We start from the raw sequence: 23,362 nt of genomic DNA, 5'->3' as shown, positions 1-23,362 counted from the left end.
TGTCTGGCTTGTGCATCTGTGAATGTAGATGTCACACAGCTTTGCTTCCACATGTGTACCCACTGGGAATGCATTCTGAGCCTCACCACCCATTGCACCTGGGCCACAAAGTTGAGATAACCAATCCTGTAGTTAGCACCACCTAATATTTACCTTTCCCACTTGTAATTTGCACATATCTCTCTCTCGGCTCTTTTATTGGCTGTTTAAGTTTTCAGGCATTTTCACATTTGGGAAATGTGAAATGTTTTCAGAGTCTGACCTCTGTCTTTGTAGATTCTGACTCTATGGAATGACTGTTGCTGCAATGCTTCTTTCTGAAAATCTTACTTTGTATCCCCTTTGCATTTTGTAGCGTGCAAATTTTTTATTACATTTTCTCCCTTAACAAGTGCATTCTACTGCTTAAGAAATGGTCTTGTGTAGTTGCTTGTGGGCTCAATGTGAATTATTGAAGGTTCAAGTTTCATCTGAGGTGAGACCTTGCTTATTGTGAACAAATACATGGGGGGAGGTTTTTTGCTTCAAATCAAGTGCTCAGAAGAGAAAAACCCTGTTGTGATGCTGCTGACTCTTGCAATAGTTTTGGTAATAGCAGAGTTTAGCATGTCTCTGCCAATAAGTATGCGGGGTGTACAGGCCAGGGTTTTTAAAAACAGCTCCTCAAGTCATTCCAGAAGAAATGGCTCTCGTTATTGGTTTATCATAATGCTCTCAGAATCATTTGCTTGTTTTTTTGCTTTCAGTTTCATAATCTTCTACAAGGCTTCTCTGACTTGGTTCCAGTTACCCTAAAGCTGTTCAGTTTTACTGGCTGGTTTTTTTTATTATTTTTTTACTTTAATATCCTTCATGCTTTCTTGAAACTGTATTAGTAAAAACCATTTCATTAAAAAAACCCAAACCAAACAAAAACAAAAACCCAGAACCACAAACAAACAAAAAACCCAAACCAGCCAAATAAAAAAACCCCAACAAAAAACAACCAAACAAAAAGCAAAAAAATACCCACCAAAAAAGAAAGGCCAAAAAAAACCCCCAAAAAAACCCACACCAAAAACCCAACAAAAAAGATTAGGAAAAAAAAGCTCATTAGTAAAAACCAATTCATAAGAATCACATTTGAATAAATTTTTTTTCTCTTTTATCTGCATTGGTTATCTCCTAATACCTTGACATGATTTCAGCTTTTTACCCCTGACTTCACCAACATTTCTTGACTTCAGCACAGGTGATATCTGACTTCTACAGTTTTTCTTTATTGAAAAGGCTTCCTAATCTTGGCTGACACTGCATGTTATTGAATATGAGTGAAATACCTGCTGTTGCTACATGAATGCTTTTTAACTCACTCTTACTACTTGCAATCAGATAGCTCTTGGCAAATTTCTTCATAAAGAACTTGCAGTAAGTTGATCTGTTTTCTGCAGGCTGATCACTGAGGCTGCATCTTTACAAGCCAGTGTCACCTGGCTAATTTGCTAAGTGTCATGCTCTGAGATCAAAGTCAGTTATAAAATTTTTGTTCTTTTTTGGGTGCCTCACAGAAAAACCTTTATAGCTGACCTTGCATAAGTTAGGACGTTCCTTTATGTCTGTAGGACCACCCCTGGTTTGACTGAATGACTTTGGTGCAGGTGCATCAATCAGTAATTGTCTATAAAACTACAATCTTAAGTGTGCAGAACCCTTTGAAAAGTTTGGTGGGAATAAAATGTTAAAATTAATTAAAACATATCCCTGACATTCCTCTCTCCAGTCACTTTGGTAAATCAAAGACCCTTGCTCTGTGCTGGTATAAACCTGTAAATATCTGAAAAGAAGTTCAAGGATCAGCTACAAAGATCACTGAAAGTAATGGAAAAAGCACTTGTGATTTAAAATGTACAGCCTTTGGAGTAAGCACTGCTATTTTATTCAGGTTTGAATGGAGCTGAATGTGAGGAATCAATGATGACCTCAACTCCTTGATGCAGTGCCACAGGGCACACAAGTAATTGGTAGCTGATGCTAGTGATGTAAATGCTTCAGTTCAAGTAATATAAGAGAAATTATTATGGGGGGAGATAAAAGTTCACAGTGAAATCTGTAGATGTCTTTGTTTGATGAGGATTATTTTTCTGTGTGGAGTATAGGCTATAGGTTATGTGAAGCGCAAACAAAAACTAGAGAGCAGCGGTAAGACTGGCATGTTGAATGATCAAAATCTACAGTTACTACACCTTCAAATTCTTATTGGACTTACATCTTATTGACTCAGTAGCATTTTATTATTTTCCCTGATATTTGATCTAGTGATAAATAATCACTCTTAAAGAGCTATTTGGACTTAAAAGTCTGATTTTGATGCCACTTATTATTTTTATTACTTTCTCTTCCAAGGTCTTTTGGGACTCATAATCAAGATAGCTAGAGATTTAAGGTCCACTGATAAAGCAAATTCAGGCAAGATGATACTCTGTATTTAACCAAGAAGTGATTATTGGTGTGTAAAAACGCTCACTCGAGGTGAGAGACTTCTCCAGGGTCAAGCTGTTCAAGTATAAGCAATTTATTATAAGAGTAAAAAGAGAGGAGACCCGTGTCCACCACCAGCCTTGGCGTCCACATGGTCCTGGGGAGGAGGCAGAGAGGGCAGAGCAGGAGAGGAGAGGCTGGGAAAAGGGGAGGGAGGGAGTAAGAGAGCGAGGCTTTTGTTACAATCCATTATATGCTTTCCTATAGTGAATATTCTAATTCTTAGTAACCAATCACCATGAGACACACCCACTAAAAAATTACATACAACCTATGAGCTTCCCTATATTAACATACAGTGTTGCATTTTATACTCTACAGAGCTTTACAAGTTCTTTCCTTGCTTCTTTACCTTTGGACTTTTCTATTAGCATAAGGACATTGTTTTGTCAGCATTCTCCTTCAACTGGCTAGGTTATTGTTCTTTGGTCATATAGTAACCAGTACTCTGTATCGTATGGCTCAAAGCAGGCTTTCATTTCTATCTCGATCCTAGGCCTTGTACCTTCAGAATCTTTCGTTAAACAATCATATTCACAAGGTTTCCCTGTTTCATCCTCCCCAACAAGTGATGAGAGTCCACTGTGGAAGAGATTTTTTCTTTCATTCTGGTGTGATCAGAGTCTTTTTGGTGGCCTCTAACTGGATGACAAAAAGAAAATAATCACATGTCCTGTGAGCTGTAAGGACAGACCAACTTAGCAACAAAGGTTTTAACTCACAGCAGAAAGTTAAATGCATTTTGTTTGGGCCATAAAAGATTACCTTAAAATACAGAAACTGATAAAGGGGGAAAGCAAGTGTAAATTATTTCTGACTATATCATTCCAGATCCCTCAGAATGCCTGAAAAATTTAGCAAGAGAGAAGGCACTGGAAATTCATGAGGATTTTAAATTTTGTTTGAAATAAAGCTCCCTTCTTCTGGTAGGTCTCCAGAGGATTTTGTGTACTTTGTCATAAATAAACATGGAACAATCCTTAACAAAGCACAGTAGAAATTGCTGCCTTTTCCACTGTCCTCTAAACAGCATTTCTAAAGATCACTCAAACTGCAGCAGCAATTGTCTCTGCTGAGATATGACACCCATTCCTCCAGAGCTGCAAATTCTCAAGACAATGGAGCAGGTCCTTCTCTTGCTGTGATCATTTATGATTTTTTGTTGTAATGATGTTTAGGAGCCACAGAGAACAAGTAATTTTCCTGCAGTCATGCTTGCTTCTCTGTTTTTTCCCAGGTGTTACTTGTCATGCTCCTTCATGACTTTTTTTTTACAGTTTGTCAGCTCCTTAGCTGATCTAGAGACCTCCCCAGAGCATCCTTGCTCTAGGAATTCATAGTTTCATGATTTTTTTTTTTGCAGAAGTGGTCCTCTCTCTTTACACTTGACTGGTCCAGGTTTTGCATGCATCAGGAAGAAGTCTTTGTCAGACATGACTCAGCACACGCAACTTTAGGTCATTTTTAAAAAGGCTTTAAACAATGTGTCTGAAGAGCTTTTCTGCACATTATAAACAATATCCTTATGTTGTCTCAGTCTCCAGCCAGCCCTGTGTCTGCTGATGAGGTTCTGCAGAAATGTGGCTCAGAGAGGAGCATTTGGACACTTGGACACTGAACACTGATAATGGTTAGATGGAGAGCAGAGATAGAGAATTCAACCAGTTCCATTTACATCAGGAATTAGTTGCTGCTAGACCAAGATTTCATTTTCATCTCTTTCCCCTGTTCACAATTTCATTTCTGCACTTGTTAGGATTACAAAGGGGAGGGGAAGTATGTTCTCCAATTCTTCAATGGGATACATAACATCTTGCCACTGTCACAGATGAATAAGAGCAGGTATACTGGTTTCAGAATTAAGTGAATGGCATTTAATTTCTCAGTTTTGCATCCTCTTCTGGGCCTGTTTTAGAGACAGTCTTTAACTTGTATTTACTTGTATTAGCTTGTATGAACGCTTTTTTCCCCCTGTGCTTAAAACCTAAGATTAAAACTGACTGGAAATTCTGAACACAAAACTCTTCTATCTGCTTATTGTTTTTTATGAGACTTTTATGAGGGATGGGTAATGGAGAGGGATCCACCTTTTCTTTTGAAGCTCTCTGTGAGTGGAAGCATCCTATACATACAAAAAACTATTTACTTTTAATTGTTATTTTTGAGTTTCACCAAGGACTTGCCTGTTGCCATGGAAACTTCTGAGCATGCAGAGATTGAGCAGTCCCTGTCCAGAAACCATTTGTCAAATAGTAGCCATACTTTTATTTTTTTTAAACAAATTATAAATAATTCAAAGGTGACAAATCACAGCCTGCAGCTGATGATCCATGTAAAGTTAATTGAGGACATAGGAGAAAGGAGTTTCTTCATCCTCCTGTGGTAATTCCCCATTTTTTCTTCCTCTTCCTTCAGGCTATTCTGATTTAATGAATGGAGCATGTAGATACCATAACTGATTCAGCTTAAGTGATATTTCCTACTTTCAGCTTTCATTCAGAAACAAAATAATTTCTGTTTAGCTCTGTCTAGTCTTCTCTAGCTATCAGGACATAAAATGTGACAGAAAGAGCCAAAGTTTCAGGTAGCTGTGCTCTGCTAAAATGTCTGTTCCCAAAATATTAGTACAGGTGAAAAATCCTGGATGCTTTCCTGAAATTCAGGCTTCATCAATCATAAGCTATGTCTGGGATCTTGCCAGACAGAACCAGAAGCTGCTGAGTACAGAGCAATTGAGAATGCAGCTGTGGTGCCTGAACACCTCTTTGATTCACATGCCAACAAGTATTTTCCCTGAGGAGCTCCACAGCTTCTTGGACAGTCCAGGCAGCAGCAGGGGCAGGTCATTTTGCCAGTCCTTACTAGTTTATCCACAGATATTTGGCACATTGATGCCTCTGTTCGGAAAAAAAACCCCAAAAAACCAACAAAACACAACCCTGTAATGCAATACTGAAAGTCTCAGCTTTGATTTGGGCTACATGAAAAATTTTGATCTTTAAAAAATGATAACTTGATTGTTGTTACATGGCTGTTAGTGGCCCTCAAAAAACGGACTGTTTGGTGAATTGTATGGAAAAGAACTGAGAAGATCTGCAGGTTATCAACTCAGTATTAATAATAATGTAAAAATATAATTATCTTTTTCTTCTGGATTAAAGGAACAGATTAGCACAGAGCTCATAGAACCATAGAGAAAAGATGCTCTTCCAACAAGCAATAAACCAGAATTTTGTAGTCCTACAATCAAGAAAATTCCAATTCCTCTTTTTAAAAGCTGTTAGTAACTAGTAGTGGTAATACAAAAGTAAAGAGCATGGAAAACACATAAATAAGAACACTAAAAATTTTGAAGCACACATTGCATTTGACTGAGAAGTGGAAGAAAATACAAGTGTGAAATGTATCAAACATAAAGGCTCAACAGGGAGAATGTAAACCCTGTTCTTAAGTTATTGAAGTTTGATCAGCTATATCCATAAAAGACAAACTGAAATAGCAGAGCAAGGAGAAAAAGTCTATTTTGTAATAAACTGAAACAGTATAATATGAAGAAAACAAAGTGCATGCTTTCAGTATATAATTTACAGTTATTTAAAATAAATGTTTTAGTTGAACCTGTTCAGAACACTTAGAATTCAGTGACTAAGTCCATTAAAACTGAAGTCATAAATTCAAGATTTGAAGGAGAATTAGAGTAAACCCATTTATAAATGCTTAGTAGGTTAAGTAATTCTATAAAGGTAGCTCATTTATGGGTGCAACAAAACCTTTTGGTATCATGCTTCTTTTTCCTAATGCAATTACCCATTGCCAGTTGATTCCGTGCAATCATTGTTTTGGATTGTTAAATTCACTGTAGCTCTAAGTTGTGGCTGTGAGGTCTAAGATTTGGGCAAAGAAAGAACACTTGAATACCTGGGGGCATGAATTCAGCCAGCAGGGTAATAACCAAAGCTGGAATTTGAAAGTGAGTATTTTACAATCTACTGAGCTGAACATGGACAGTGTAGTTTTATTGCATGAAAGAGGAAGCAGAAAATCATATTCTTCCTCTATTCCAGATGCTTTGAGATCTGTGTTATCAGTGAGTGTCATTGTTTTCATGTAGGAGGAGACTGAACTTTGGAAAATGAAGTTTGAAAGAAGTATAACAACATATGCATCATCATTGCCCTAAAAAAACAGTAGACACCAAGACCTTCTCAGATATGAGTACCTGGAGGAATTAGATTCAGATGTCAAAAACCAGCAGTGATAGGACTTCAGGTTAGAGACAGCCATGAGACAGATCTGTCTAGAACTGACACAAAAGACCAGAAAAATCTGGATGAGATGTGAACTTCCACTTTGCTTTGTGGATAAAGCAAGAATTCAGTGATGAAATCAGCACAAAACTGAATTCAATTGCCATCTCAGTTTCTCACTCTGTCTTTGGAAGAGTCTCAAATTCAGGAGTGGGAGCTGCAGTGAACCTTGAGCAGTTCACAGTAGTTCATGCAAGATGGATTTCTCTTCCTTTATGAAGCCTGACTGTATGTTTGTGGTTTCATGACACAATGCTCTGCTTTATTTATGTGACCAGCAGGTTCCCAGAGTGGTGACAACTTTTTCCTTCATGTGACTGCCATGTTTTGCAGCATGGTGCTTTTGTCCTGGTTGGACTATGCTGCTGAGAGAAGGAAAAAATATATTCACTTTGTAAAGGGTTCTGCTTTGCCCTACCTCTAGAAAGGGGAAGTGCCCACACTGAAAACATGCAGATTGAACATATACCTTCTGTCTCACATGGAAAGGAAAGCTGAAGAGTTCAGGAGGCCAAAAAGCTACTCCTTGAGAAAACTTCAAAGCAGCGTTGAAACAGACAGTGGCGCCAGAGGTAGCAAGATCTTCCCCTTCTTAGTTGTATATCGTCTGTCCAAATACCTGAAACAACTTAATCATACACTTTCACAGAAAGTATTTTTAAAGTATGAAATTTGGCAGAACATACCCCACTTACCCTGTGCTCCAGCTGGACCTCAGAGATCAGAGGGGCTGGGTGTGGCTGGGCTCCATTTCTGATTAGAACCAATTCATTGCTGTAAGTCTGGTCATGTGCAATATGGTGTTTCATGAACAGTGTGATTTATTGATTACTGTGACAGACTATGGGTCAGAAATTGCCATGGCACTAAGATCAGAAAGGGTAAGTCAGTGGTATCAGCACAACCGTAGGCATCATTATGGGGGGAAGAGATGGGTGCAGACCTTCAACTGCCCCAGATTAGAAAGGTGGAGTCTCCTCTGACCTCCTTTCCCTCTTAAGTCACATGTCTATTGCTTAGTTTGAGAGTGGGAAAAAGGTAAAGTTCTAACTGATGTAATTTCATGACCAGGTGGCATTTGAGAGACTTTATTCACATGTGTAATACATATACATGTTTAATTTTGTTGGCATATGAGGGAGTGTGAAAAGCAATATATATTTTTGAGTTAATGAAGTGAAGTTCAACTTTTGGTCACTATTTGGACCCTTCCTTGGCTTAGTTCCCATTGGCTGCATTGTTTTAAGCAGAGCATGACCACAACAACTCTGTACCACTGTATCCTTTGTTTCCTGCCTCTCTCAGGGCAGCACACCAAGCTCCCTCAGTGTTCCTGCTCCTGGGGCTGCAGACTTCTTGATTTTGGTGAATTACTGCCTACACAGACACTTCTCCTTGCAGTGCTTTGTCTTTCAGTATTTCTTTCAGTATTGTCCCAACAACATTCCTGCTGTGAATTTCAGCACAATCTCCAGAGTCCTCGGGTTTGGCATAAACCCCCTGCATTACTTGCTGAAGGATTGTTTTTCTAGATTTCCCCTGTTCATTTCTGAGCTCATAAGATTCACTTGCCTGTTGCCTTTAGAAACCGCTGGGATCTTTTTGTATTATGTATCAATGCCCTCACTGGAACTCAGTGTACCAGGCTGTCTTCACAAGAATGTCATCAGAAGTACGTACAGTCATGCCAAACACAGTGCTTATTTCTTTTTCTGTATGTTGAATAAGCAAAGCACGGCCTAGGGACTGTAACTTACGTGGGTTGTAAGGGCACGAAAACCATTTTAACATCAGGTCTTCAGTTTGCTCCTTCATTTGCAAACCAGCTGCACAGTGTCTAAGCCATCCGTCTCCTTCCTAATTTTAGGCACCAAGATACGATCATCCACACATGAAGAGCTCGGGACCCAAATAGCCACAGTGTTGGAGTTCAACACATTGGAGAACAGGTATTTAGCAAAATTCCCCCAGCCCCAGCTTCTGCATAAAGACTCTCCAGGTACTTGATTTAAATGTGGTCTGTGGTCATCCTTTATCTCCTCATGCCTCCATCTGACTTCTGCTCTGTTGCCATATTCCAAACCTTCCTCTGTGCAACATGTTTTTGCTATAGTTCTGGGCCCTCCATGGGAGCTGTCTAGAGTCCCTGTGAATTTTTGCACTTTTTGGTCTTTTTTTTAAAGTAATTTTGGTCTTTTTTGGTAATTTTTAAAATCCCCTTTTGTTATCTTTACCTCTTTATCTTCTTCTGCCTAATACTGCTATTCTATTATTTCTTTAGGATGTTTTGGTAAAACCAATATGAAATACATGAAACCTAGCAATTCTGAATTAGATGTTTTTGATCTTGTTGTTGTTATTTTTTTTTTCTTTTCTCCTTTTTTTTTTTTTCCCCCTCAATGGAAAGCTCTGAATTACTGAAGTAAAATAAAAAGCTTGTGTTAGAAGTGGAGGAGCTGTGGAATTTTAGAAGCTTTTAAAATGAATGACTGATCATATACCGTGGAACATTCCCTTTTCCAGTGTAAGTTTTTTGTTACAAGCATTTTTGTTAAAAGCAGAAAATTGTGAGAAAAAGCACTGGCATGCTTGTAAAGCATTTTCAGGTGCAGAAATGTGTCTTTCGCTACACTCTCGTACAAATTACTTTAAAAGTGAAGTTGAAACTGGTCACACTGTACCTGATGACACTTTTGCTTCAGATTCTGTTGAGGTTTGACAAAATTCCTGTTAATCTATAATAAACACAGTTTTATTATTATTTATTATTATGTCAGAGTAAAGCTGCATACAAATAGATTGATTAAAGGCATAATGAAAAAACCAATCACACAAAAAATCTGTCTAGAATTTACAGGCAGGAAATTTTTGTGCTTCATTCAAATCTCTAATTTAAGTTTTTTAATGACCTGTACCGATACTCGCAGCAGCGCATTGTAGGTCAAGATGTGCTGAGCAGCGGCTGTGAGGATATAAAGATCTTTGCTCTTATTAGGGACGAATGCAGTGGGAGAGGAAAATTCTGAGGAAAAAGACAGTAATTTTCTAAAACCTGATTGCTGAGGGTTTTTTTGCCCCCAATATTCTTCTGAGTGGGACAATCATGCAGTGGCAGATGCCCAGGTACGTCAAACTAGAGCCAAGCTAGAGCAAATAATTCTTGCAAATCTTCCATAAAAAATAAAAGATCAAGTTTTTAATGAAATATCCAAATGTTTTTCCTCCCAAAATGCTCTGAAAATATGGATTGGCTTTGATTGGAGAATTTAGAATTCCTAAGCATCATTCCTTCCTCACTTAAAAACTTTAATCTAGTAATTTCCATCTAAATTCTCCTACCAGGCAGTTCTAAGCAGTGCCAGCCTTTCCCCTGACAGTAATTACCTCTGTGTTTGATGTCTGAAAATGCCACTTTTGTCCCAGATCAGTTCTCTATGTTTTAACATGTATGTGAGCCAGCAGGACCCACCACACTTGCACTTTTATTATCTGTTTTGCAAAACTCTCAGCTGCTGCCTGTTCCAAGGAGAAGCAGCAAGAGTGGGACTGGACTACTCTGAAATGGCCCTAATTACTCCAAAATGGCCAGGTTAAGTCAGAGCTGGCAAAGTGCCCTGTCAAAGGAATTAACCTTCTCTAATGGCTGAACAGGCAGTGAGTAGCTCTGCTCACTCTTCACTTCTCTGAATGTCCTTGTCAGAAACTCTGCATTATTCCAAATTTTTAAACTCACTTTTAGCACAGAATTTCCCTTTTGTGATTGTGAGCTCTTCTGAGCTATTCAGTATCAGCCAGCACATTGGTACAGGAATGACCAAATTGACTGGTAACAGAAGTTATAGCACATGGATTTTTAATGCCTTTGTGCTCCTTACTCAACTCTTGTTTTGGGGAGTTGCTTTTTGTTCCTCTTAAGCTGCTGGTACTTAATAATATCTCTGCAGTTTGTCCTAAGGGTGTGCTGAACTATTTCAGATCGTCTCTTTAGTGACCCTCTGCTTCCTCCTAGCTACCCAGTATACTATGAAATCTATTAATTTTCAAGGTAAGGAAAGGGATATAGGAAAAGAATAGTAATTAAATGGGAGCAGCAGGACATAAAAGATGACATTCTTCAAGACAGAGGCACTGCTCCTTTTACAGCTAAAATTGTTGTATTTCCATAGGAGCATAATGTCCTTTAGCAGACCCGAAGCTCATAACTCCCGTAAGAAAAAAGGTAACACAAAGCCAAGAAATCTAAACAAATGTGATGGTGCACAGGTACTATTTTAGTAAGAAAAAAGGAGAGACAGAGACATTGTCTCCTTGTTATCTTCCATTTTTAAGACTGCTTAACTGCTGACTGGCTGAATTTGAACCCTCTGTAAGGCAACCATTAGTGTACATCATCAGTGATATTTTCACACCTTTTCTGAGGGAATGATCTTCTGTAAAGGAAAATCAGATGTGGATGACAAAAGGGCCAATGAATACTGCACATAGAATGGATGTTGCATTTGGTGTGCTCAGATGTGAGGTGTTGGTGGGGATTACCTCATATCTGTTGTCCTCACAGAGTGATTCATAAGAGGTTTAGCATCAAAGACCCTTCATAAGTAAAGATCTAGAAGCAGCCGCTTACCAAAAGGAGAGATTTTATTGTTAATTAACCAAACACAGAAACTGACACCTGGGTTAAAAAAACTTGAGTCCCTGAAGGAAGTGAAACTATTTCAGCAGAGAGGAAAAGGCAGATAATTTCATGAACATGAAGGAATGGCCAAGGTTTGTAAGGAAAGTTCTAGTCTGTCTCAGTCCTACGGGTCTTCAGAAGGTCAGGTTGTTGGTACAAACCAGAATGTGCCATAAGAAATAGATATTTACTCATTAAAATGAGAAAGCAGGGATTCTCTAGCAAAGTGTTTGGAAAAGTGATGAGTCTGTCTGCCAGAGGGGGAGCAATAGCAATTCAGATTGAATTTAGCCATAAGTAGTTTAAAAGTGCTTTTTCCTTCATTCTTCATTTAAGTCTCTGTAGCTGCTTCTATACTGAATGCAATGAATGATTTTACTTGCATTTTACTTTGGTGTGGCTTGGGCTAAGAAGGATTTCACAGTAAACTGGCTAGCAGAAGATTCTTCATGCAGCAGCACAGTGAACTTAATCTACCAGGATGGTGGGACTCTACCTGCCTCCCTCCACATTGCACAGAGTATCCCAGGTTACCAAGATATATCCCAACAGGAGTGATTTAAGGAACTACAGCAGTGGCCTTAACTCTATGAGAATAAACAACATCTTCTAATGAGTGAGGTATCCAGGAAAGCTTACTGGTACCTAGAAAATTACCTAGTAGCATTAATTTCTGCAAAGATTTTTCCACAGTGACATCAAAAACTTGTATTATATATAATAAGATACCCAGAGAAGGGGGATTTTATGTTGCCTATTCTGGCTTTGGGTCTTTCTTTTACAGGAACTCAGATGCTGCATAGTACAGTCCTGCCTTAAGAAGACAGAGTTGGTGTTGCACAAAGGAGAGATTGGTAGAATTGACAGAGTTCTCTGGTAAGGTCAGGGGGCTGATGTGCTTCCAAGGCCTGGGTTTCTTTTGGAGGTTTGGGTTTTTTTCTGTGTTGAAATATTTAGAGAAAATGGATAAATGGTGCTTACACTTATAATTTTTCCAGTAATAAACAGAGTTTATAGTCTGTGATCTATAGTCAATAGATGGCTGCTGTTACAGCAGGATATAAAAATAACATCCACAGTAACTTCAATAGGTGACTGCCTTGCAAACATTCTGGGTGGAGGGGAGAGCCTCAAGCATTGACATATGCTCCCACATGGTTGTGAGGGCAAATTTAAGGGCAGATACCATGCTAGTGGAGAGAAATCTGATGGAAAATGCAATTGTAAATAGATCTTTGAAATCTAATTATGATTCAGCATATATTCATACTGGTTACAGTAGCATAAAAGTCTTTAGATTTCATCAGAAGATTAAGGCTTATTCAAAGCCTATTCCTTCACTTGGAAGGTATTGATAGCAGAGCAAGGATAGCCCTTTTTTTTGATTACAGAACTCCAGCCAAAAGTACATCAAGATGTTTGTGAGAGATGAGTATAAATTACTTTGTAACACAAATAAATGAAGTATTATGAAGTGGTAGTAACATAGTAAAGTAGTGATGAAGTATCTAAAGAAATTGCATTTTTGAACATGTTTGATGGATGCTTACACTGTCATCTTAGAGGACAGCAGTACCAGAAAGAGCTGAGTGATCAAGGAGGCTTCTGATCTGTGACAGTGAGTTGGAATTACTGACACATGTTCCATTCCCACTTCTCCCCCCCACCTATGGAAACTGAGAGCATCTCACTTCTGGATTGTCACAAAATCATTAATTTGACTATGCATATTAGCCTTAGAATAGCCAGCTTGCAATTATTCTGCACAAGGAGACTTGAAATTGAATCCTTATTGTTCTTTATTTATCATAGACACACTACATTTGTCAGGTCAGTAATCTGCAGCACAAATCTTCTGAACAGGTTAAAACATCCTCATTTCTTGTTCAGATTGTGTACGATTTTGGATTTCCTTCCTCCAGAAAGAAAATTATCCATGCCATGTTGACATGACTATAATGAAAACACTGTTACAGTTTTACAGGATTATGTGTGCTTCCCCTGCAGGTATTTTTTAGGTCCACTATAGCTGGTTTGATTAAGACTTAAACCAAAAGAGTTCTCAACTCTCATATTACTGGTGTGTGTTTGAAGTACAAAGTTTACCTTAAGCAGAGAATGTTGTTTCATTGAGTCACAATGAAAGCTTAGATCTAGATCCCCTGTCTCAGGGATCCAATTTGTCCTTTATTGCAGCCTCATATTCCTGCTGCACCACTGAGTTTTTAAAACACAGGTACAAATAAAAGCATCACAAAGTAACAGAACAAAATGCACTTACAATAGAATTTCTTTAAAGCAGTGTTGTATCCAGTGAAAGGAATCTGTGACATGGTACCATCTAATGACACCTAAAGGGGAACACTTCAAAGGAGTCTTCAGTGAATCAATACTGTTTCAGTGCTAGTATGCAGGAAAAAAAAAAAAAAAAAAAAAAAGGAAAAATATTTCATCCTTTTCGGAAAAAACACAAAGAAACCTCCTCCCAGAAATCAACACAATATTTTCCCTTCCTGTTACCTTTACTGTTAACAAAACATGTACATTTCTGGGTGAAAGAGAATTGTTTCACCCTCGGTTATGGTCACTGTTTTCATAGATCTGATTTATCTGCATCATAGATATAAAAATGTTTTAAATTCAAATGTTTGTGTTTAATGATTTAAAAGATAGACTTTGATTTTCAGGGTTTTATATTTTCAGGTTTTTGAATACCTGAGAAATACTACTTTGCAGTTGTGCACTGTGGAAAACCTTGAATTTTAGCATAAGGAATGACTTATTTTACAGTCAAACAGCCAGCATACTAATGAGAGAAAAAATTAGCCTGAAGTTGTCCTGATTTTGTACACAGAATAACTGTTAGAATTGTTGCTTATAAACCTACTTATTGTCCTCAATGATCATGTTTTCATTTTAAAAGGGACTGATACATTTCAAATGTATTCAGATGTTATGTTGCAGGTTTATATTGCTATTAAATAATCCCCTGAATACAGTACAAACATGATATTAGACTTCATCAAACAATTCTCTTTCACCAAAAAAGTACTGACAGTCTTGAAGCATCTGGTCCTCAGCCTTAAGACTGATTTTTTTGTTTTGTTTTTGTTTTGTTTGTGTGATGGAAGAAAGCAGAGGAGTATCTCCATCTACTCTAGCAGTAACAAAGAAAGACAAGTGATGTGATTCAATCATGTGGCTCAGGGTGATTGCTGGGCAAAGAGACAGGTTCTAGTGTGGAGGACAGATTCCCTGTGACTTCCATGGACTCTCACTGGTCCTGTACAAACAAAACTCTCATTATCCTTCCTCCTGGTCATTCCTGGTATTTTCATTTTGAAATGCCAACAGAAACTTGCAATTAGCCACTGATTTCCCTCAGCTGCAAAAACCAACAGACTGATTTATTTTCTTGTTCTGAGCCTTTAGTTGGAAGATTTTCTTTGATGTGTACCATTGAGTCTTTTAGCCACACCTGAGGTGAACTTTTCTAACAGGCTTTCTAATGTATTTCTCAGTCTGGTTGCTATGCCTACAACAATGATATTAAATTAGCAAAATCTGAAAATGAGCACAACTAATTTCACTATGTAATTAGTTGTACTACAACTGATCTTTGCAGAGGTATCTGCAATGCAGTTGCAGCAGAAAACGGGGAGGGAGGCAACATGATGTCCAGGAAGAGATGACACAGAGAGCAGGATAGATGTCTGACTTCTGGAGGAAAAACACCAGTTTTGTAGTTCTATTTATTTTTCAAAAAAATGATTGTCTGAGGTGAAAGTGAGGCCACCCCTCCCACTGTGGCTTTTCTAGGGATCTATAAGCAGTTCAAGCAATCCTGAGCTCTGTAACTACCACAGAAGCAAAAGGAAGGAATAATCAAAAAAGGGAGTGGAAAAGAATGACTCTAGACACAGCTAATTTATTATTCTTCCATCACCTGTTCTTTATTTAATTGCTACCTGAGCAGGCTGGACATGGAGTTTACAGGGTCAGCAAATTACCTGGTCAGCCTTGGATGGGTTCAAGAAAGGTAAAAGGGGTAACTTAAACCCAGAATTCATTGGTACATATTAATTCCCACTTTCACTTATAAGGCTCTTTGTTGCTTATTTTCAATTAAGTCCCAACACAAAAATTAAAACTCCAAGTGGGAATTTTAAACAGAAGTGAGGTAGAGGAGTTAGTGTCATCTGCTCATCTTCCAGGCAGAGGCACAAAAGAGTGGAGGGAGAGGACCCAGACAGGACACCTGCCTGGTGCTGGAACTACACAGTAGGTAGGAGTTCTGTTCCTGGTTTGACTCAGGGAAACATTCCTACAGATTCCATCTTCCTTCCATACACCTTCATGACCCCATGCTGAGCTAGGTCAGAGATACCTCCGGCCTAAAAATGAACTTTATTTTAAAAAGAAAAAAAAAATTAATCCTGTTCTAGCAGATCAGCTGAACAAATATTGTTGCAGGGAAAAGAAGAAGAGGAAGAGATATACAAAAAATTCCTGGTATTTTCATTTTTTCAGAAACAGTTTGAATCTATGCTGCTTTGAACTGAGTGCCCTCGATCAACTGTAATCTGTGTTCAAGCCTGGGAAGATATTTCTGTGCTCTGGTTTTGGATTTATAGGTACGATTTAGCCTTGGGCTTCAGTGAGTGGTCATGCTGAGGACTCAGATTTAACACCAGCAACAGGACAACTTTAGGCAGAGAAGCCTCAGACCTACCTCCCATTTATGTAATTTAAGAATTCATTTTCAGCAAATGTTTCTCTTCTGGTTTTGCTAGCAGTTGAGCTAGAGCTTAGGCATTTTACTAAGGAAAACCTGGTTTTGAAAGCTGCTAACGCACATTACAGAACCTGCAGTTATATGCTAATAGGACAGTGTAATTATTGCTTGTTTGAAATCTATCATAGATTCAAAAAATCCTTGAGGCTGAATGGCACCTCTGGAGCTCTCCTAACCTGGTCAGAGAAGGACCAATTCCAAAGATAGTTACACTGGTCCCTTTATAGTTGCTTGATACTCATCTCATCATTAGGGGCACCTTTTTAAAAGTCTACCAATACTTTAAAGAATCATTGAATGTTCTGAGTTGGAAGGGACAAGGGTCACTGAGTGCAACTCTTAAGTGAATGGTCCATAGAAATTAAATTAAAGGTCAGCTTTCAGTCCCCATAGTATCACACACTTCTGTTTCAAAGACTACACACCAAATGAGTAGTGTCCAGTGTGGAAATCTTGAGTGAACTGAATGACAAATGTATTTCAAAAATAATGAAAGGGATCCCCCTGATAGTTCTGCTGTAGAGATGAAACACTTATAAAACAGACTGAGAGAGAGAGTATGGGGGGTTCTCTTTGAATTGTATCTTTAGTAGTCCTGTTTTCCCTTCTGCTGCAGTACTGCAGCCTCAAGTCCTGGAGGGTACTGCAATTCGCCAGCCTGTTCTTAAAGCTGATTTGAAGTTAAAACTGACTGGGAGTCCTCAGAAACAATCCTTATGAAAATGGCATTTTTTTAAAAAAATCTTTTTTTCTATTTCTTTTTCTTCTTTTTTCTTTCTTCATATAAAACAGCGTGTTTTACAAGTGGTTTCAACGAGATTTTATTTGGAAAGGGCTTCTTCTCAGCCCCAGGCTTATCCTAGGTGGAGATTGCTAGCAACATCCCCCTGCCTCCTCCCTGACATAAACCAGCACAACACCAGTCCCAATCTCCACACTCTGCTCAGTTGACTGATTTTGGGAGGGGAAGGACAAGAAAGTGAATCTTTCTTGTCCTGCTGGGACATTGTGCTTGATAAAAGAAAACAACTCAAATCTGGTCGGTTTAAATGAGCTTTGACTTTATTTATTTGGGATATTAGATGAAAAGGTGTAGTGATTTTGTTTTTGCAGACTAAATGGCATTTTTATTCTAGAAATAGTTGCTATTGCTCTTCAAATGAAAAATTTTAAGGAACACATTTATTTTCATTAATAATCTAATAATCTTACTTCTTAAGTAATCTTATGTTACTTCTCAGTTCCATGGGAAAATGTTGAATTTCTCTTAAACTGAGTTTGTGAGTCCAGCATAAATTTTGCTGTGCTCAGACTCTTTTTTCCTTCAGTCCTTGCTAACATCTGTATTTCCTGTTCACATTTGTATTTCAAGGGATTTAAACGGATTCTTATTTGCAAAACCTTTTTCATATTGATTGTGCTTTGTCTGTTCATTTTATATTTATCACCTCTTTCAAAATGTAGGGAATTTTCAGAGATGTCTTGGTCTTTATATTAACACATCCCTTCAAAAGACTATCTAGTGAAAAATCAATTCTTGTGTTAACCATTTCTCTATTGGCTTTCATAGGGACTGCAAAAGTATGTATGATTGATCTGCAGGGTAGAATTTATTCTCTTGAATCCCTTACAAAGACATCAGTAAGTTTTTATTTACAATCTTACTTTAGAGTGTATTAAAAAGCCCTCAAGGGAAAACATGCTGAAAATGTTAAATAAGAAGTATTTTACTCACAGTCTTTCTCCAACAGGGATTTCTTAATCACCGTATTTTTTGCAGAACAGCAGGTTTTTGCACTGGTGCTATGAGAGCTGTAGGGCACCCCGGTGAAATTTGTGTCAAGACCACAGGGATTGAGAAAGCTGGTCCTTGACACAATCTTTAGTGTCAGGGAGCTAGTCTGTCATATTTCTGTGGACTTCTGCTGCTTCTGCAGGACAGCTCAATGAGTAATAAAGCTTAAGAAACTTAAGAAGTTTCTGAGTTTAAAACTATTTCCAGTCTTTTCAGTTTCCTTAAATGCCTTTGCTGCCTTACGGCCTGAAGAAACCACTTACATTTCAGTGTCTGGCAGAAATGATCAAGACACATGGGAAGAGAAAAGCTATGGACTGGTGCAAAAATAACGTTTCAATTGTGGTGAGAGTGCTTACAGCTGTGTGCAGTATGATACCATGTGGAATGACAAAATGCTGCTCACTGGTGAAAACCTGTGGTGGGCTGACAATGGCTGGATCAGAGATGCCCACCAGAACCACTCTATCAAGTTCCCTCCTCAGCTGGACTGGGGAAAGAAAATATCAGAAGTGGCTTGTGGGTCAAGATCAGGGCAAGGAGAGATCACTCACCAATTACCTAATGGGCCAAACACTCAGCTTGGGGAATTTGCTTAAGTATTAACAACAAAATCAGAGTATGTTAATTAGAATTAGAACCAACTCTTAAAAGGGCCTCCCACCACCTCTTGCCTTCTTCCCAGGTTTCATTTTATTCACAATTTCTCTATCTTCATCACCTCCAGCAGTCACATGGGGATGGGAAAAGGGCATTATGGTTAGTTCTTTGTATGCTGTTTCTGCAGTTGATGCTGTGTAGCTTTTTGTTTCCTTTCTTAGGTGCTTTCTTCCCCTTACAGATTGGTCATCATACCAACACATCCACCCAGCATAAATCAACTGTGCCTATGGGTGTACTGGATGTGTACTTCTACTTTTATGTAATTTCAATGCTTTTTTTTTTTTTTAAGCAGAACATGGAGAGTTACTCCTGTAATAGGTAGAAGCCCTTCATGAAAGACACACCTTTGACATTTATTATTTATTACAATAATGATGAGTTGTCTGAGATCTGTCAGGGGAGTTGCAGTATTTCCATTAGTTTCCACAAAGCCAATGACTGCAGGAGCAGAAGGTCCTTGTCTCTCTCTGGGAAATGTGTCTCACTGCTGAAAGCCAGCCACAGAAGCATTTTACATTAAATTCAAAATCCTAATTTGACATTGAATTCTTGATTCTAGTTGAACAGAGCTGATTATTACTTCAAGATTGCTATTGCTATGGCTTGCTTGCTGCCTTGCTTAAGAGGAATATAATTATATTCTGTGTTTCATAGGGGTCTACAGAAGCAAACATGTCTCCCAGGTTTAGAGATACAGTATAGGACAGAAATTAAATTGCTATCTTCTCAGGGCTTCCACCCAGAGGGCTTGGGTCTACCCTAGGTAATCTGATTGCTTCAGGAAGTTAAAACAGGAGTTTCAGCGCAGGATGAGGTTAATTTGATTTAAGACTTCCAGGCACAAAATATCTACGGCTATTTCCCAAGAGAAAACTGTTTCCCAAAAAAAACTTTGAACAGGCTCTGATTTGGCAGTTTGACAGTTGTTTTAATGCTAGTGAAATTACTTCCGTGATCCCAGAAGAATCCTCACTGCGCCTCAAGCATATCCTTAAATTCTAACTCATATGTTATTAGGGCTAATTGATGTACTAGAAATCATAGAATTACCAGCTTGGTCACAAAAGTAAGTAGGAAAGAACTTCCTTTGATGAATACATCTGCTTAGGAAACAAAGTTAGTGTAGAATTAGCTAATTCTGGCAATTAATCAAACACAACTCTCCTTCAATATCTAGCTACATATCATGTAACTCCTATTTTAGGACTAGGCACTTTTGTAAACCACTATGCACAACACTTTATTGGTCCCTAAGGCTCTTGTCTCAAAAGCACACCTCCACAGCAAAACCAGTAAAATACCATTGTTTCATGTTGCAGGCCAGCAGTTTAGCCTGAAACTTTAAAATTATTCCTGTTTTGAAGAGTGGACTTGCCATTAGTTCCTGTCGTCTGCAAAAGCTTTCTGGTATGCTTCAGTACACTGCCAAATCAAAAAACACTAATCTCAGACTCTCAACATGCTAGACATATATCCCTCCCCCTGGTAAAATGTTATGCTCACTCCCCCCCACCTTTCACGCTGGTTATTTGGAACTAAAATGGAGTGGAAAAGGAGAGAAGGTGAGGCTTCCTCCCAAACTGAATGGTTACCACTGGGAACTCCCAGTGCCAATCCCGGGGCCACCACTCCCGTTTCCCCACCCTGCCTTCTTGGGGCAGGCAACTGAAGGTGAGCTGTGCCTCTGGGTGCCCTCTGGACTCAGCTGGGAGGATGGTTTCTCCAGGGCCTTGGCCATTCTTTCCTCCTCTCGCTGGGACAGCTAGTAACCACGGTCTCTCCCTCTCCGCAGCTTGCGACACAGCGAGGGCAAGCAGCTCCCGTTCCGAAGCCGTCTCTAGCCTGCCACCACCGTCAGCATGGCCACGAGGGCAGAGTGGAGCTGCCCCATCTGCCGCGAAGCCTCGGGCAACATCGCCTTCGTGGGCTCCTGCCTGCACCAGTTCTGCCGGGGCTGCATCGTGCGCTGGGCCAGGAAGAACCCGTCGTGCCCCCTGTGCAGGCAGGCTGTTCACACCATCATCTACCCGGCGCCGCCCGACCAGGGCTTCGTGGAGATGGCTGTGCCGCACCCCTCGGTGCCCTGGAGCGTCGGCCCGCGGGAGGAGCCGGGCACTGCGGGGCCGCTGCCCGGGGGCCTCGTGGCGGGGTTCCCTCCCGAAACCTGGGCGCTTTTGTTCCGCAACTACGCCGAGATCCTGCAGCCTCTGGAGCTGTGGCTGAACGAGGTGCTGTGCGGGGCCTGCTGGTGGGACGTGGCTTTCGCGCAGGGTAGGATCGTGGCCAGCCTGTGTCGCTACGGGCTGCACGAGGAGGCCTTGGCGCGGGAGCTGCAGCCCTTCCTGCAGGAGCAGACGCCCACCTTCGTGAGGCAGCTCATCCAGGTGGCTTGTGACCAGTGCAGCGAGCTGGCGTGGCGCCACATGGGCACGGCCCCTCACCAGGCCAGCCCCGTCCCTGTCGCCTTGCCTGGCACCAGTGGGGCGCAGGAGGAGCACCGTGAGGGGCAGGGGCAGGGGCAGGGGCAGGGGCAGGCCGAGGGGCAGGCCGAGGGGCAGGCCGAGGCCGAGGCCGAAAGAGAGGCCGAGGCCGAAGCAGAGGCCGAGCCCTCGGGCGCCGGGCCCAGCGGGGGCTGCCGCCCTGGGGCCTCCTGCCAGTCCGGGAGGCGCAGAGGCGGCGGCCGCCCGAAGGGCAGCGGAGCAGCCCGCAAGAAGTCATGCCGCCGGCAGAACTAGGGTGCTGTGGCAGCACCAGGAGAAACGGCGCCGGAACAGCAATGGCGATCGACTTCAAAGTAGGGAAATCTTGTAGAAAAGCCAAAGCAAAACAAAATAGCCAAAAAAAACCCAGAACAACTTAGAAAACCGCGTGGAAGCCTTAGTCTGTTACTACTAGCCTTGCATGTGGCATTGCCAGTGCTGTCACCCAGATGCCTTCTCCTGGTGTTGTGCACACCTTGCCCCTTGTGTATGTGTCCTGCAACTTGCACGTTGCTTGCCAAAGCTTGAAGCCCAAATCCATCTGTCAGAATGTATATCTCACGGTTTCTTCAAGAGATTGTATTATTGCTGTCTCAAGTCTTAATCCAGCGTGTGTATCTGTTAGCAAATTGATGAATTCGAGACAAACAGAATTCTCTGTTTTACTGCTGTTTGACTTAAACTACAGCTGTGTTTGGTGATCTTTTTTGAGGTAGTGATCAAGACATTTAAATGTATTTTAAAATTTAGACTTACCTCCTTTCAAGTATTTTATGTGAATTCTTCATATAGGCATCCCGTGAGTGTGAAGACTTAGTTATTTCTATCAAGAGATGAATGTACTGATAATAATTCAGCAAGAGATCTCTAATGGTTTTTCTTACTTAAAGTAGAAGTCTCTGTGACAAATGTTTGAATTTATTCAATAAAACAGCAATAATTCTGGAAAAAAAAAAAGTTTTGAGCCTTGATTTGCCTATATATGAAATGATCAAAGCTGTACCTCTCTGCCTTTTTTACGTGAAGGAGTGTCCTGCTTCCAGCTTTCAGTGGCTGCAGCTTGTATGTGTCAGCCTCAGTCTGCTCAAATCAGAGGCAAAATTCCCAGCTCCTCAGCACTGGAAGACTGCACCCACAGTTAGTGAAATCATTCTCTTGGACAAAACTAAGAAGTCACAGAAGTGTTCACAGATCCCTAGCATTAAAGTAAAAAAATACCCACAAAGAATTTCAGTAGTAATTTTTTATTAGTAGTTTCATTTCTGCTCTTCATCTTTTCCTACAAGTTAATATATAAACTTTCATACTAATCTTTTTTTTTTTGTATGTTAGCACTGCAGCATCATTCACAGTTGTGTTGCTTGCACTACTGAGAGTTACTTAAACAATTTTCTTAATTGGGTCTTTCTTTAATAAATACATTTTGCATTAGCACACCTAAATGGTAGCACTGACAGAGCACTTGTAATAAAACTGGATTTCTGTATAAATTCCCATTTCCCCTTCTAGATGCTTTGAACATCTGTTTGGAGTTTTATTAGTTTCCATTCATTCCATTCCATTTATCAGTTTCCATTCTCTCCTCCTGCTAAGGAATATAGCATTTAACAGATTTACTTGTCTCTGAAAAGTGAAAAAGTCTGTGGATCTCATTGGCTGAATAAGAGTGGAAAGCCCTGTCTGCTTCGCCCTTACTGCTTTTCAGTGGAATTTGCCAGGCTTTGAGAACTACTATGGTGAATAACCCACGTATTGCCCTTGATGATGATGATACTTGGGGTGCTTATGTGAGGTTCACTTTGTACTATTAGCGTTCTCAGTAATTTTAAGGTTCTTTAAATGGTGTATTTATTATATAAATATTTTTTCTGAAATTACAAGATAGTACAGGATTATGCTTAACACTATTAGATCTAAATTCCTCAAACTGTGCTTTTTGCTGTCTTCCTGCCTTACTCACATCAACTAGTTGCACAATTCACAAGCAATTATATTTCTTCTACCTATTCTGAGTGCTGGGAGTTGTGTGGAAGTCTTGATAACAAATGTGAGGCTGTTTCAAAGAGATTAATTAGAATAAAGTAAGTTTCAGAAGCAGAACACTTACAGAGAGGACACACCTGATACAAG

General features: G+C 39.9%; 1 protein-coding gene across 12 annotated transcripts in view; it reads left to right on the top strand.

Annotated features, from left to right (window-relative positions):
• Positions 1–22,189, top strand: part of LOC111941588 (uncharacterized) — a 106,902-nt gene extending 84,713 nt beyond the window's left edge. For 4 of the 12 annotated variants that reach the window (XM_086868771.1, XM_086868767.1, XM_086868770.1 and 1 more), the window contains 4 exons: positions 8,692–8,773; positions 9,232–9,348; positions 12,284–12,375; positions 20,545–22,189. In XM_086868771.1, coding sequence (XP_086724897.1) covers positions 20,612–21,487 — 876 coding nt within the window. In that variant the 5' untranslated portion in view covers positions 8,692–8,773; positions 9,232–9,348; positions 12,284–12,375; positions 20,545–20,611 and the 3' untranslated portion in view covers positions 21,488–22,189. Of the gene's footprint in view, positions 1–8,691; positions 8,774–9,231; positions 9,349–12,283; positions 12,376–13,062; positions 13,118–15,713; positions 15,785–16,029; positions 16,134–17,864; positions 17,936–20,071; positions 20,160–20,544 lie in introns of all 12 variants that reach the window. The other 8 variants (XM_086868766.1, XM_086868769.1, XM_086868765.1 and 5 more) reach the window with 7 other exon arrangements.
• Positions 22,190–23,362: the final 1,173 nt, after the last annotated feature.

This window comes from Cyanistes caeruleus, chromosome Z (genome assembly GCF_971803275.1).
Source record: "Cyanistes caeruleus chromosome Z, bCyaCae1.hap1.1, whole genome shotgun sequence".
Lineage (NCBI taxonomy): Eukaryota > Metazoa > Chordata > Aves > Passeriformes > Paridae > Cyanistes > Cyanistes caeruleus.
This window is presented reverse-complemented; position numbering and strand designations above follow the sequence as displayed.